At 40.1% G+C, this 14,505-nt stretch overlaps 3 protein-coding genes across 4 annotated transcripts in view; all 3 read right to left on the bottom strand.

The window, feature by feature from the left end:
• The window catches only part of sult4a1 (sulfotransferase family 4A, member 1), a 16,369-nt gene extending 14,868 nt beyond the window's left edge, over positions 1 to 1,501 (bottom strand). The window contains exon 1 of the mRNA XM_010794114.1: positions 1,480 to 1,501. Coding sequence (XP_010792416.1) covers positions 1,480 to 1,501 — 22 coding nt within the window. The remainder of the gene's footprint in view (positions 1 to 1,479) is intronic.
• Positions 1 to 14,505, bottom strand: part of LOC104964947 (oxidation resistance protein 1-like) — a 199,812-nt gene that overhangs the window by 126,773 nt on the left and 58,534 nt on the right.
• pnpla3 (patatin-like phospholipase domain containing 3) lies at positions 2,313 to 12,761 on the bottom strand. 2 transcript variants are annotated; one of them, XM_010793860.1, is made up of 10 exons: positions 12,642 to 12,750; positions 11,278 to 11,547; positions 10,239 to 10,471; positions 10,064 to 10,129; positions 7,202 to 7,411; positions 4,862 to 4,922; positions 4,449 to 4,619; positions 4,077 to 4,209; positions 3,819 to 3,926; positions 2,313 to 3,495 (listed from the first exon to the last, which is right to left on the bottom strand). In XM_010793860.1, the coding sequence occupies exons 2-10, from the start codon at positions 11,462 to 11,464 to the stop codon at positions 3,270 to 3,272; spliced, it is 1,395 nt and encodes a 464-aa protein (XP_010792162.1). In that variant the 5' UTR covers positions 11,465 to 11,547; positions 12,642 to 12,750; the 3' UTR covers positions 2,313 to 3,269. The 2 variants fall into 2 exon arrangements, 1 of the variants encoding a protein (XP_010792162.1); XR_800485.1 differs by having other exon boundaries at positions 3,405 to 3,495; positions 4,073 to 4,209; positions 12,642 to 12,761.

Here is a 14,505-nt window from a genome sequence, read left to right as displayed (position 1 = left end):
ATCACCCCTTTTCATGGGACTTAACTGGAGGTCAGCCGTGCCGACATCCCAGTATGGAAACTGATCCAACATACCTACACCAGAGGTAAACTGTAACGAGTATCTTTGTTTTCGACCGTAAGACTCCCGTTAAGAGTAAAAAGTTTAGCGAAGCGTGAATTTTTATTTTTGTCGTTATTCTGTATTGCACGATGAGAACCGGTGTCTCCCCCCGGTACAGAAAGGTCGAGCAGGGATAGACAGAGAGACAGACATAGACAGCGCGAGTTACCTCGGAGGACGTAGAAAGGGGGGTGTAGGAGACGTGGAGAGATTAGGACCACATCTTTAGTAGTAGGAGTAGTTAGTATACTCGTCGAGTTTTTATAATTATGAAGGACCCCTTGATAGACCATGTTTCTTTTACAGACGAAGTTCAAGGACAGAGGACCGGTTGTTTATAAATCTCAGTAATTCAGGTACTTCTACCAGGGACTGCAGGTGATTTGATCTTACCTGTAAAATATTTTTCCCCGACCAATAAACTTTTGAGACTTAATAAATTAACGTTAAGTCCTTGTTTAATATATCAATAGGAGTGTACAATTTATTTTGTTTCCTTGTACATAACCTAAAATACATTTTTTATGTTAATAACGTTGGTTATTAAACTGTAAGAGCGAAGCGACGAAGATATTGTTAAAACAAAAACCATACGGTACGGTAAAACCTACTTTTCTTTCTCCTTGAAGAGGTTCGTACCGTCTAAAATTTTGGTTATTGTATAGTGCACCTTTCTGGGTCCTACAGGAGACATGTCATTGTAGTCGCCTAACACCTATCTCATTCGAGTTTTCTCAGTTTCCTTCTTACGTTACATTGTTTTACAGGTGATCGTCAACCTGTAAAAGTTACCCGGACCAGGGTCCTCCTATGTATTTATAACTATTTATTAATAGTTCTAATGTTATATTCGTCCGTGCATACTTGTAAAATTGACCCATATAAAACCCAATGTTATGACCCATGAAAATTGACATGCATTGACTTTCATATAAAATTGTTACATGCACAACTCATAAAACCCCTTCATGACCGTGGGGATAACGACCACCCGAGTCTTGATGTTTGAAAGGCGGAAGTTGTAGACACCCCAGAGAGACTACGCTGCGAAACGCGTACTGGCCGCAGCACCGAGTCTTCTTCGCTGGTAGTCATTATGCTCCAGGCGTCCCCTACCGCCCTACCCTCCCTTTTCCTCAGGACTCCGGGCCGGACTGACTGCTGAGTTTTTAGTGTGGTGCGACTTCTACCCTTCTGTTGCCTGAATTTGGTTGGGTGGCCATGCGTAATCAGGGCTCCGCGGAAGTCGGGAGGCGGAGAAAGGACGAAGATGGCAGAAATATGAGTCGATTTGCGGCTAGCTCGGTTTCACGCTATTTCGCGACAGCAATAGAAACAGGTCGGTCTTCATCTGTTTGTAGGAAATTTTCGACGTACCCGTCTTCCGATCGTTAGTCATCCTGACCAGTACCTGAGCCTGGGGCGGTCGGGCTTGTGGCGGGGGGGGGGGGGGGGGGGCCTTTTTGTATGATTGACCCGTGGGATCCGTATTGTCACCACAACAGGTTGTTCTTATGACTAATGTGACAGTCGAGAACTTCGTCAATTCGATTTATGGAAGCCGAATGTAAGTGGGAGACCAAACGCTTAGTAATGCCGGTTAAATCAAATAGTGATTTATAGATAATTGAGTGTTATTCTGTTGTAGCATTAAAAATAAAATTGACATGTTCTATAAATTTTAAACTGTAAGACAATAAAAGTCTTTGAAGATCTGGAAAGATTCACCAAAAACCAAACTAGTTTTTTAGTGACCAAATAAACAGCAATGTTCAGATCAATTACTTATTCATGTTTTAAATAAAGGTGAATGTATTATTGTATTAATATCACTCTATAACCATAATACGTTACATAGTCTATCTGTTCATTTTGGCTGTCTTTTCAAACTAATATGGTCCTGACGTCCTCTACAGTGGACATACTGTAATACTTTAAAATAAAATAAAATAAAAAAAGTCTAAATTGCAAGATGTTTTTTTAACCCTAAATAGGTAGGAAATCACAAAAAAAAGGAAATTGGAAGACACTTTTTTTCCTCGGGTCCCAGGAGGATATTATTTTAGTTAGTTATCTAAGTAACTAGTAACTAAAGCTTGAAAATAAATGTAGTGGAGTTAAAATTATATTATAGACTTCCAAAATGTAGTAGTTGTTGTCACCATTTGGTACAGGACACTCAAAAAAATCAACAAAACAATCAATCAATTCAAATATTTAATCGAAAGAGAGAATCACAGTGAAAAAACATGTCTTTACTTTCAAGTTATGAGTGATCTAAAACACCCTGATAACACCAATATATTGCATTAACAATGTTGATTAGCACAGTCAGCATAAGTATTTCATTTTGGCAAATTGAGTAACAACAAGGAACTCTACAGAGGCTTTGTGTCAATAATTTAACCAGCGTGAGACTCAGTAATGTGGCTGATCAGTGAGTAAAGTGACTTGTTTTATTTGTCTCAATATGTATAGTTCTGTGAGGCAGTGAACTGTCTATTCTTCGTACAGAGACTACTGAAGGACACTTTAGTTCATTAAAACGTTTTTTGTAGCTTTGGTTATAATAACCGTCTCACTATAGTATAAGAAAGCCCAAGCTTTATCTGTAGCCATAGCCACAGATGGAACACTGTCAAAAACATGTTGGATTAAATAAATTAGATATTTCTGACTTTACATTTTTTTAAGAAGTTGGCCGGCAGACTTCCAACATTGCTGCCATAAGGTGCATCATTTAACTTTAAAATAATTATGTGGTGGCGTTGCAAACAGTTCAAATTCACATGATCAAAAGTTTAAACAAATAAATTACTCTCAATGAAATCAGCTGTATGGGAATGAGGATTGCATGCTACTTCTGAATAGTTTTAAACAGGTAGGTAGAGTTGTAGTTGTACAATTAGACACAGTTCTGTACTGTTTATTAAAACAGGTCATCAAACACATCTGTAATCCTGAGTGAATTGTGCAGCGGTTTTCCAGAGAGCACTCAGTACAATCTAATACAGTTAGTGCTTCCTTGACTGATGAGAGATAAAGTGTGTGTCCTTGTAACACCATTGCTTATTGCTCAAATTGTTCTACCGCCCATCAATCCACAGAAAGTGGAAATGTGTCTGCATCGTCGACAAAGTGCAGTTCCTGAATCTGTTTAAATGGCTCTAATGTTCGTCCTGTGAGCCGACAAAAAAGCAGACTTGTTGCGGTGACGAGGGGGTAGTGTGAGGATGATGATGGGGTGAGGAGGAGGAGGTAGATTTGGGGATCTCCCAGTAGCTGCCATGGAGATCGAGGGAGGAAAGTGCGGGCAGGTGGTCTCTCTGCATGGGTTTCTCACATTCTGTGTTTAGAGGCGGCGCACTCAAGGATTTCCTCAGCCCAGGGTCACTGTAAGGTCAATTAAACAGATTTTATTTCACTTATATTTCAAGTATGGTTTAAGTTGATTCAAATTAACTAGGTTGAACAAACCTGTCGTAAAAGTATATCTATAAACAAAAGTGCAATGAGCAAAAAAAGCTATCATAAAGGAGCAAGGTGTGAAAAAAAGAACAAGTTTTGCTAAAAATGATTGTGATTTATGTATTATTGATGGTGCGTAGGCGAAGATAAACACTCCCCCTTTGTACAAGTTTAAGCTGTAATGATTGATAAAAGGGGAAAAATGTCAATAGTTAACCAAATACAGCTATACAAAAAGTATTGGTCACCTGATGGGGCTGGCTGGTGCTCCTTTCCAGGCCTGCTGGTACACGCTACCTGCCATCCCCACCAGCCAGCGCACATCAGCTGGCACCTCTGGGATCCACTCCAAAAGCCTGGGACAGAGAAATTATAATATTTTAACAATAGGCTTTAAAATGATCTTTAACAAAACAACATGGTTATGGACTTGCAAATAACAAATGTAAAACTCTTTTGCTAAAAAGTGAGATACTGTAAACGATTAGATGTGTATACTAACTTGCCTCTGGCCCACTGAGTAGGCCGACTGTACAGGAAGTGTGCATGGCATGAGCAGGTAGGAGGCCACTCTCACTGGCAGCAGCTCGGACACCTTGGCGTACAAGCCAGGTGTGTCTTGGCAGGCCTCGCAGAACACTGACACACACACACACACACACACACACACACACACACACACACACACACACACACACACACACACACACACACACACACACACACACACACACACACACACACACACACACACACACACAAAACCGGATCAGTCACACACAGCATGTTTATACACCACCTCATGGAGGCATTACAAAACCAAAGCTCAAATACATCTCCATTACGAAAAGCTAACAGAGTATTGGATGACATCACACCTTTCTTGATGGACGTGGGCAGGTTGATCTGCTCATCCAGCCACCAGTGCTGTTTCCGCAGTAGGCGGAGCCTCCGGAGCACCCACTCTTTGTTGGTCTCCGTATGCTGGCAGCAGCAGGGGGGCTCGGGCAGAGAGGGGCCCGCTGTCGGATGATCCGGCATAATCAGGTCTGGCAGGACAAAACACAGTATCAGTGAGCGACGTCATGGAAATTGTGATATTACATTTTTCTTACAGGGTCAATTTTTTTCCTTTGTGGCCTCTAGGAAATGTAATACTGAAATTATGTTATGCCTCAGAAAACAGGGTGAGAGTGACACAGTCCAAAGGTTACGCTAGAGGCTGATGGGGATGAATCATAACTAGGAAAGTATGTCTGAGAGTCAGGTAAGAGAGGAGAAGGATACTCACTGTTGTCTTCTAGGAAGCGAAGAGCATCCTTATAACCGCTCTGACACATCTCAGCCAGTATCTGTGGAGAGGAAAACAGTCCATCTTATAAACAGGACAAATATTTGTCTATTCAGAGTTTACTTCTATTTATTTTTTTGTTTTAATTTTTGTGACATTATGTATGGTGACTGTGGGGGAAACTTCTGAAGCAATTAGAAACAGGACTCAGAGAGACACGAGGAGAGCTGGAGCTTTGATGGCAAACACTGACGGTTTATTTGGAGCTTCGGCCGGAGAATTCACAAGACATGTCACGGGCCACGGTTTGACCACACGCTTGAGATGCCACAATCAATTCTGAAGAACCCTCCTGTAGTTCCAGGTTTTAACTAGTTCAGAGTGTAACAATCAGCATTCTTTATCAGCGAGATTAAACAAATATGGACCCTGAATCCAACTAAAGCTCTTGTTCCTAAAACAAGAATGTGCGCCAGGGAACCTACATTCCAGAAAAGACGATGTCCCTGAACAATAAACATCTCATCATGTCAGCTCATGTCAGCTTGTGCTCGGTCATCAGCTGGCAACAAAAATGCGCCCAAGCTGCCCCTCCTTAAGAGAGATAGCAGCAATACCGGCCGTAGACCTATGCCATGGGAAAAGAGACAGTGAAGGGAGAAAACTATGAACTCTGTCGAAGGTTGAATATCTAAACAAATTATTTCCTAACAGTTTGTGATAAAGCCGATATGTGTCTTTTTCACATTAAATATACTAATTATATGTGCTTTATGAAAACTGTTGCTGGAGTTTTGACTCTTTTAATAAAATACAGTACACCTAATCAGTTAGAAAAAAGAGCTACATTGTTTTTTTTTAAGCATATGTTTCGGATTTAACACTGTCAAATAACAAATACTACAAATTACAATGCGTATTGAATTTTACTTCATTAATTTAGTTGATTTTATTTGAGGCATTTTAAAACTTCCATACAATTCTAAAATAGTTAGTTAAAATTACGTGTGGAACGTTCAATACACAGCACTACATTTATATGTGTACATGTGTGTGTTAAGTGGCATGTGTGGTATGGGTACACTTGTTTTTCGTGTAGTATGTTGCAGGGGGATTTCCTCTTTCTAGGAATATAAGAACGCACCTCCCCCATCACACAGATGTATGCACCCTATTACATAATCATGGATTATGGCGTAATACGCACGTGAGGGGAGGGCTGAAGGGCTGTATAACAACAAGAGAGCTCTACCCTAAAGCTCATAGCAACCTTAAAATGACCTAAGAATAACCACCCGAAAATAACAAGAGGAAACATGGGATAAAGGAGAGGGAACATTTAGCTTAGATACATACTCACTTCCTGTCCGTGAATAAAGGAAATAAAATAGGGGAAGGAAAGCAAAACAAGCCACGGAGGAAGGGCACCAACATGGATATCTCAAGTGATCTGCATATGAATCAGAGCAATAATAATCCCTTTGCACTTTGTCCATGCCAGCTCTCGTCTTAAAGGACTTTATCGTCTCGTGACAGTGAGGCATACGTCTTAAACGGTGAGCAAGACACGACGGATTTAGATCTTCATTCGTGTCGTCCTGAGGGTGTTTTCTATCCTAAATCCAAAAGCTAGTTTAGCAAGCTGTGGTAGTGTGGTGATTGTAGGGTAGTAGTGACCAATGTCCAAACGTGCGTGACGGTACCAAATCAATTGAAGGGTCATAAAAGAAGCAATTTCATTCAGTTATATCAGTTAGATAAAACAATATTCTAATAATATTATTGCTAATGCTAGTGCTACTGGTCACAAGATAAGAGTATGTTTTATTGCCCTTTTTATGTAAGAGAAATATCATAATTTCTTATTTTTTAATGTTAGATAGCCTTGCCTTATTAAAGGGGCACTTTTCTGCCACTAGGGGGCAGCAGAACACGCAAAAATCACTGCATAGACATATCATTAGACTATAAAGTTCTATATCTGTTAAGCTACACAAGTTTGTCACTCTGAGGGTTGAACAATGGTTCTGTTCACGTTGCCTATAATAACTGGATCCATTGATAAGATGTAGATGAAATTCATTGATAAGTCATTTTTAAAGATGGATTTGAAGTATGTACATTGCTGTTATATGTAGGGGAAAATATCACAATCTAGCAAAATCTGAAGATTCATTATGAAGTATTACTTTACTGTAATTCAGAAAAACAAAAAAAGCAGGAATTTGACGGGAGTTAAGCACCATTGTTCTCGCAAAACAGACATTTAATTGTGTCCTATTTGTATCCTTTTTCTGATAATGTCTAACGTCCCTCTTCCGATTGTGAAGCAGTACCTACCTTGGGCTCGGGGGGGAAAAGGGCCCTGCTGAGGCGGTACATGTTGCCCAGGTTCATCTGGATGCTGGTGTTGGTGAAGCGCAGCTCGTGGAGGCTGGTGGAGTTGTCGCGGGGGCAGATGTCACACTCGCCGGAGAAGGGAGAGATGGTGATGGTGTTCTTCAGCTCCGACTGCGGCAGGTTGTCACTGATTCCCCCATCCACGTAACGCTAAAGACAAAGAAAAGGGCAAAGAGACAGAAAAGTGTGTATGCCTTTTAATGGAAATTTGAAGTAGTTTAAACCTAATTAACAATGCACAGGGATATTTTTCATTTTTTTCCCTAATGCCCTGCAATCGCCGTGACAAAACATGTTAAAGACACTTTCAAAACCAAAAACCCAACCACCCTGTAGCAGAAAAACATCCTAATTCTTAACACTTACCTCTTTGTTTGTATCAGTGATTTCATTTTTAGAGATTTTACCAATCTGTTTATTTAATGAAAGGCTCTTGTTGCATTTTTACGACCAGAACATTCGAAAATGAAAGGAGGATTTTGTAATTTAAAGCGATTAAAATGTCATTGAGACAGGATTAACCTTATTCCAGGGGGCGGTTGTAAAATCCCATTTGGCTTGGCAGAGATGCCGCATGTGGACCGAGAGGGTGAAAAAATGTCTGCCAGATTGTCAGAATGAGGTCAGTCAGGAAGTGGAGCGCAACATCAATGTGCTTACAGAGTGTAGAAGTGTGTAACAACACTTTTCCCTACTTCTTACTGTAATATTGGATTTATTACATTATTATTATGCATATTATCTCGCTGCCTGATAACTCGGCATACTGTCATTACAGAAGATATGAACTTAATATGGATTTATCCCTTTAGTTCACTGACTGTGCAAGACTATACAAAACAGAGGGTATCATTCAGCTCAAAGACTCCTAATCTTGCTCCGTACATATCCATTGCGAGTTGTTTAAAAGTAAATATAACTGGAGAATATCAATATCTGTATCATTATCGAGCATCCGTTGGGCTTTTGTTTCTCTTGGATGTGAAGAACTATCAGTAAAACTATATTTTACAGGAAGATTCTTAGTTTCTTAGGAGAAATCAGGGAAAAACTTAACAGGTTTTCATAAAATTGCAAATACAAACAAATGTTAGCTTTGAAGAAAGAAGCAGGAAGATTTAAAGTTGTAACCTAGTTGAGTAGATTCTTAATTGTTGAATAAGTGCTTGAATATATATACTTTACTTTTGGTTTACCATTTTAATCCAATCAAATGTTATTCTCTTCTTAATATACAAATTACATAGTCCTTTCAAATAACCTTTTTTTTTAAATGTAAAGGAAAGTATATTTGTTATCGTGTGAAAATATGGAGTTAAAGTGGACAAGCTCAGAAAGAACACGATGTACAGAATCCACAGATAAGGGCGGCTGACTGCATAAACACAGCTGTGATACATGTCAACAGTTTAAATGAATCCTGACTCTTTGCGTTCCCCCTGGAGTTTTGACGCTGAACTTTGGCACCTAGAGTGAGATAACAGACTGTATTTAGGGTCTACAAAGAGGAATTGTGTGTGGGGAAGGGCACAGTTGGTGGGAATCTGCAACCTCACCACTAGATGCCGTTAAATCCTACACACTGCTCCTTTAAATTACTTTTAGCTGGAACTGTATAGTTATTATTGGAAAGTCTTGTTTTGTACTATACTTCATGTCCTCAGGTTGTGAACTTACATCTGTTGTCATTGTAAAGGTCGGGCTTATTGACTTGTATTTTGTTTATTTGGCATTTAAACTGCGTTCAGCCGTACTAAGACAATTCAAGTCCTTTCAGTGAATACACAAACTGTCGTAGGCAGTTTAACTTCAACTCAAATTAATTTTTTTCTGCTGTTATTACCCAAAACTATGAGTGCTTCAACTGACACTTCTGCTCCTTCCTTCGCTTACATGTCTATTGACACCTCAATTTCAATACTTTTTTTTAGCTTAATTTATTCATCGTAGCATTTTTTTGTTAAAATCGAAAGATAATTTTCGCATTTGCATCTTTATCTCATCGAGTATTTTCTTTATCTGCCTTCATCATGACACACTTGACCTTTGCATTTTGTCATAACTGTATAACGTCATCTGAATCCAATCTGACTTAGTTGTGATTCTGTGTGACTTGGCAACAGAGGAGAGGAGTTTGTTTTTTGTATTTTAGCGGGCACACACACACACACACACACACACACACACACACACACACACACACACACACACACACACACACACACACACACACACACACACACACACACACACACACTCTCTCTCTCTCTTTCTCAAACACAGGCATACACACACACACAAACACACACACACACACACACACACACACACACACACACACACACACACACACACACACACACACACACACACACACACAGTAGCCGCATCTCGGTTGAGTGGATCACTGTCAAAGTCCAAAAGCAGCCAGTAAGTCAAAGTGAAGGCAGCACTGGTTTTAGGAAAAAATCTCTTTTGTAACATGCCAATGACTCACCTTGATTATTTGAAAACAAAATGAGATCATAGGAGCCTTGCAGTTCGACCTATTATTAGCACCTTCTCCCAATCCTATATTGAGAGTTTACTGGAATACTGTTATATAAATATAATGGTTTTGGATAACACATGCACCCAAATGACCTTTGAATTACATACATTAAGAAAGGGAACACCTTTGTAGGATTTTGACTTCATCTGAAGTCTCATGGCATTGAGAGTAGATTTTGTTCAAATAATTGTGCATCCCAAAAGGGAAACCAAACTAAACTTGAATGAGTAGTGATTCAAACAGACACCTACCACTCCTCTGAAGGAAGGAGGAATCAGCCCACAGTAGATGGGAATAAAACAGCTACAGACCAGCGCCTGTGGAAAGATTGCACAGTTAAACCAGAGTAAATCTACTTCCTGTGGCTTGGATTATTGTCACGGAACCCTAGAGGCTTCTTCAGATTTTTTCACCAACTACACGCACCTGGATGAGTTCATCTTTGGAGTTAAACTCTGACACTATGACGTTTTTCCCGTCGGACACTCTGGTGAGCGAAACACAGAGCCGCCCCGAGGCCAGGATATGAGCGTCGGAGGGCAGGTCTCGATCCAGGCCAGACTTTATGACCTTGACCAGATTGAAGGTGGGGTGAAGGGGGCCGAGGTTCCTCTTCCTGGCCTCTTTGGCCACCTCGATCACATCTTCACAACATCTTACTAAACAAGAGACAGAAACAGGGGTTTAGGTTTTAGGAGATGGAACCTTAGGAGGATTCCCTCTGATCAATCGACTGCGAATAAATAAACACATCTTCAAGTATTAACATGCTGATAAATCAAAATTAACTTAAGCTACCTGGAGTCAGTGACCAACATTGACCTTAGCGAGCCCTCTTTCAAGCCGATACGGAGGTCAACATGGCTTCAAGTTAGTCCATACATGAGTATATGTTATGATGTTTATTCATGTAAGAGAAAGTGAAAGGAGCGCCTCTGACAGAAGTCGGTCTGTTTTTGAACACTAGAAAAGCTCCCTATGTTTCATCTACAACAAATCTGAATTATATTTATGATATTTTGGCATTCCTAGGCCTATATGCTAAAAAATATATATACTTTTGAGGCAGTTTTGTCCAAAAATTCAACCAACATTCACTTTAATCTACTAAAATGCTACCAGTTTTCTTACCCCAATAACTGAACTAAAATATGTTAATCCTAATTTTGAGTCAAATTACATGGTAAAGTGACAGTGACGTTATTAATTATTAGCAGCAGAGTCATACACCAGGCTATGAGAAGTAATGGTTCTCAGTGTTTGTCTTAACCAATATAAAAATATAATACATCACATGTATGTCCATAATGATATCATATTGGACATTGTGTTCTAGTATAACATACAAGACATTGGCTTGTATGCGTGTATTAATAGCGTTGTAAAGGCAAACTATGCCATATATACAGTATTTATTATATAACAATAGGACTTCCTGAGTCCACACCACAGCGGTTCAGCTTACTTATGGATGCCTGGCTGGCAAGCACCGAGGCGGTCAGAGCACCGGCCGAGGCTCCGTATAACTTGGTTGCCCCTGTCAGAAGATAGGGCGCCTTTTCCAGCAGGCAGCTAGCAACTCCGATGTGGTAAATCCCCAGAAACCCGCAACCGGCGAAAGAGAGGTTCCAGCCGCCATTTAGGTCGACCATCGGGAGCACTGACAGCGGACGGAAAGTCTACCTCACCGGCGGAGGCAGACTGGAGAACTGAATCCACAGGTCAACAACTGGCTCTTAAAGGGGAAGTACAGGGAGGACGCTCTGTCAATAATGCATTCAGGGGCTGTCAGAAATATCACACTTCTCACTCAACTGGTCCATTAGTGGGTATTTAGTAGTAATAACAGTAATAAATACATGTCTAATATGTGTAATGTGAAATTGTAAATAATAATAATAGATTTATTTTGTTAGTGCTTTTACAGGTGCTCAAAGTCGCTTTACAGAGATAGATAGTGAAAATAAATAAAGCGCTTTGAGCACCTGGAAAAGTGCTCTAATAAAAATGTAATGAATTATTATTATTATTATTATTATTATTATTATTATTATTTATGCCTAGTTTAGAATAGTGCCAGGCTAAAATAATTAACCTATTGAAATGTTTTTATTGTCCAGTTTTGATGTAGCCATGGTGTGGTTCAACAAAGTGTGATGACATAATACGTTTACAGACTAGACTAAATAAATACATGAATTGAAACGTAAGGCAACATGAAGACTGAATGTGCCTGTAGCTTCGCTTGTCAATTATAGACATTAAGATTTACGAGGGACAGTCAATGCAACAAATGTTAGTGAGAGTATGATTGGATTAAGACACGTCTATCAGTGCCATTGCCTTTACAAGAACCAATCATCAGCAAGTGGGTTGGACAACAGGCAGTGACATAACTAACCCTTTAAAAAAAGAGAAGATAGTAAACACACAAAAACCCATCCAATGTTTTCGAATTAACAGTTATTTCAAGATTTCTCCCACCTGTTTAATATGTCTATGCTCATCATAAACTGTCTCTCATGGTGATTGATCACTCTCCTTTTCACTGTTTGCTTACAATAGGGCATAGTGTAGCTTGGGTTAGATTTGCTCAGGTGTATACTTGTCCTCACTGCCTAATAATTACACAGAATTACCTAAGTTAAAAGCACTTACATACTCTTTAAGCCCATGAGAGAGACAATTTATGCCAGAACAATAATGGTTATATAATAGTATAGTATAGGCCTACAAAATGTATGCATGGTGTTGTCAGTCTGATGCACAATAAGACAACGTTACCTAATGTTATAGGAATATTAAAGCAGCATTATGGTAATAGCCTACTTTAACTGGAGCATGTACATCTGTCAAATGTGTTGTGAAGCATCCTTCCTCTGCAGTCGCGTGCATCCACGAGCTCGGTGAGTATGGTCCTGATGCTGGGACTCGTGTGCGCGCATTACATCACTTCTCTCCCACATGATTGGCTGCTGGTCAACTCCTCCGCCCGCCGTGCAGCATCCTCGGCAACGCTGTTTCTAAATCAACCTCCCCATCATCATCATCATCATCATCACCACCACCACCACCAACACCTTCACGATTGATTGACTATTTTGGAAAAACAGTTCGCGTGGGAGTGCTCTTTTCACTTGTTCGTGCACTGGCGGCTCGTTTCGAGGATGGCCGAGAGCGAGGCAGACACGCCGAGCACGCCGATTGAGTTTGAGAGCAAATACTTCGAGTTTGATGGAGTGCGGCTGCCGCCCTTCTGCAGGGGGAAAATGGAAGAGATCGCCAACTTCTCCCTCAGAAGTAGCGACATTTGGATTGTCACCTACCCAAAGTCAGGTAAACAAGCCTCTGCGTCACCTTCAGGCGGAGCTCTGTGTCCGCACATTTGATGGCTGTTTGCGGTTATGTAGGAGACTGCAGGCTGTCCTTGTGATAATCAAAGTTTCATGCAAATATTAATAACACTTGCATCAAATTACAACATAGGTTACGTGTGATGTGTTTCCTGTAGCATGCATCACCATTTATTTTGCAAATCAGTTCGTATTTAACAGCGATAGGTGAGCCGCAGTTAGCCTGTTTATGTTTATACTGTGCATCATAATTACATGTTATAACCCTCTTTCTTTAAATATTACACGCAGTATCCTAATAAATCGAGTCATTACAAACCGATTATTGCCTGTTAGTGCATCAGTTAGCTTGCACGGCCTTCAGCACACACCATAATATTAGCACGCACTATCACGCACAGATGGAAGTTGGTGTTTACATCCAGCTCCGGTGTGTTGTGGCGCAGTGCTGCTGCAGCTGGCCGGGGCTCGGTGCCCTGGGTGGGTCCGGTCATGTGACGGCTGGAGGGCAGCTGGAGCCCGCTGTTAGGGCATGCATAAGGGCTGAGGGGGTTTGATTAATGTCGAGGGGTTTATATTTCCTATGGGTTGTAGCATTGGAACACCTGTGGGCCTCGGAAGAAAGTTATAGTAATGAAACATCAATCATTAATCAATGCATCTCCACCAATTCAATAGCAAAACACACATCCTGTTTATAAGTGTATGTCTTACTAATGTCTAAATATACAAGGAAAAAACAAGGTGCAAAACACTAGAACTGGCCCTGGTTGTCATATCTCTGGCTTAATTTTCACTGTGATCCATTCATACATTCTCTGCTGAAAAATTAGTATGAGTAACCTGTCCTGAAAAGGCTTTAGTCAAACCATGGGATAAAGCGTAATTAATCTTCCTGTCTTTGCAAAGAATAAATAACCTGTAAGATAGCTGTCTAGTAATAGTCAACAACAATATGGATAGAGATGCTTATCATTGTCTTTCCATTTTTCTAATTTCTCTTATACACTTTTTACACGATTTTTATTAAAAAAGTTATTGAAAGGGTAAAATAGTGGGCAAATTCAGGGTCAGAGTACACCAAAGTTGAGCAAAGCAGCAACTTCTTCCCTCTTAGTGAAAAATCCCAGTGATTGCGTTGGACTGTATTTAAGTACATGTTGCTATGACCATGGATTTGGTTTAATACATTTAAAATGAAAATACATGAAGCCTAAAACATAAATGGGTTTGAATACCCAGCCCAAATTAAGAGTGCTCTAATAGCTTACAGTTTATTTGAACAATGAATGATATTTGACTGAATGAACACATTAGTATGCAGATGGTAGTGAGTGGAT

The sequence above is a fragment of the Notothenia coriiceps genome, unplaced genomic scaffold, assembly GCF_000735185.1.
Source record: "Notothenia coriiceps isolate Sejong01 unplaced genomic scaffold, NC01 NC01_scaffold00037244, whole genome shotgun sequence".
Classification (NCBI taxonomy): Eukaryota; Metazoa; Chordata; class Actinopteri; order Perciformes; family Nototheniidae; genus Notothenia; species Notothenia coriiceps.
This window is presented reverse-complemented; position numbering and strand designations above follow the sequence as displayed.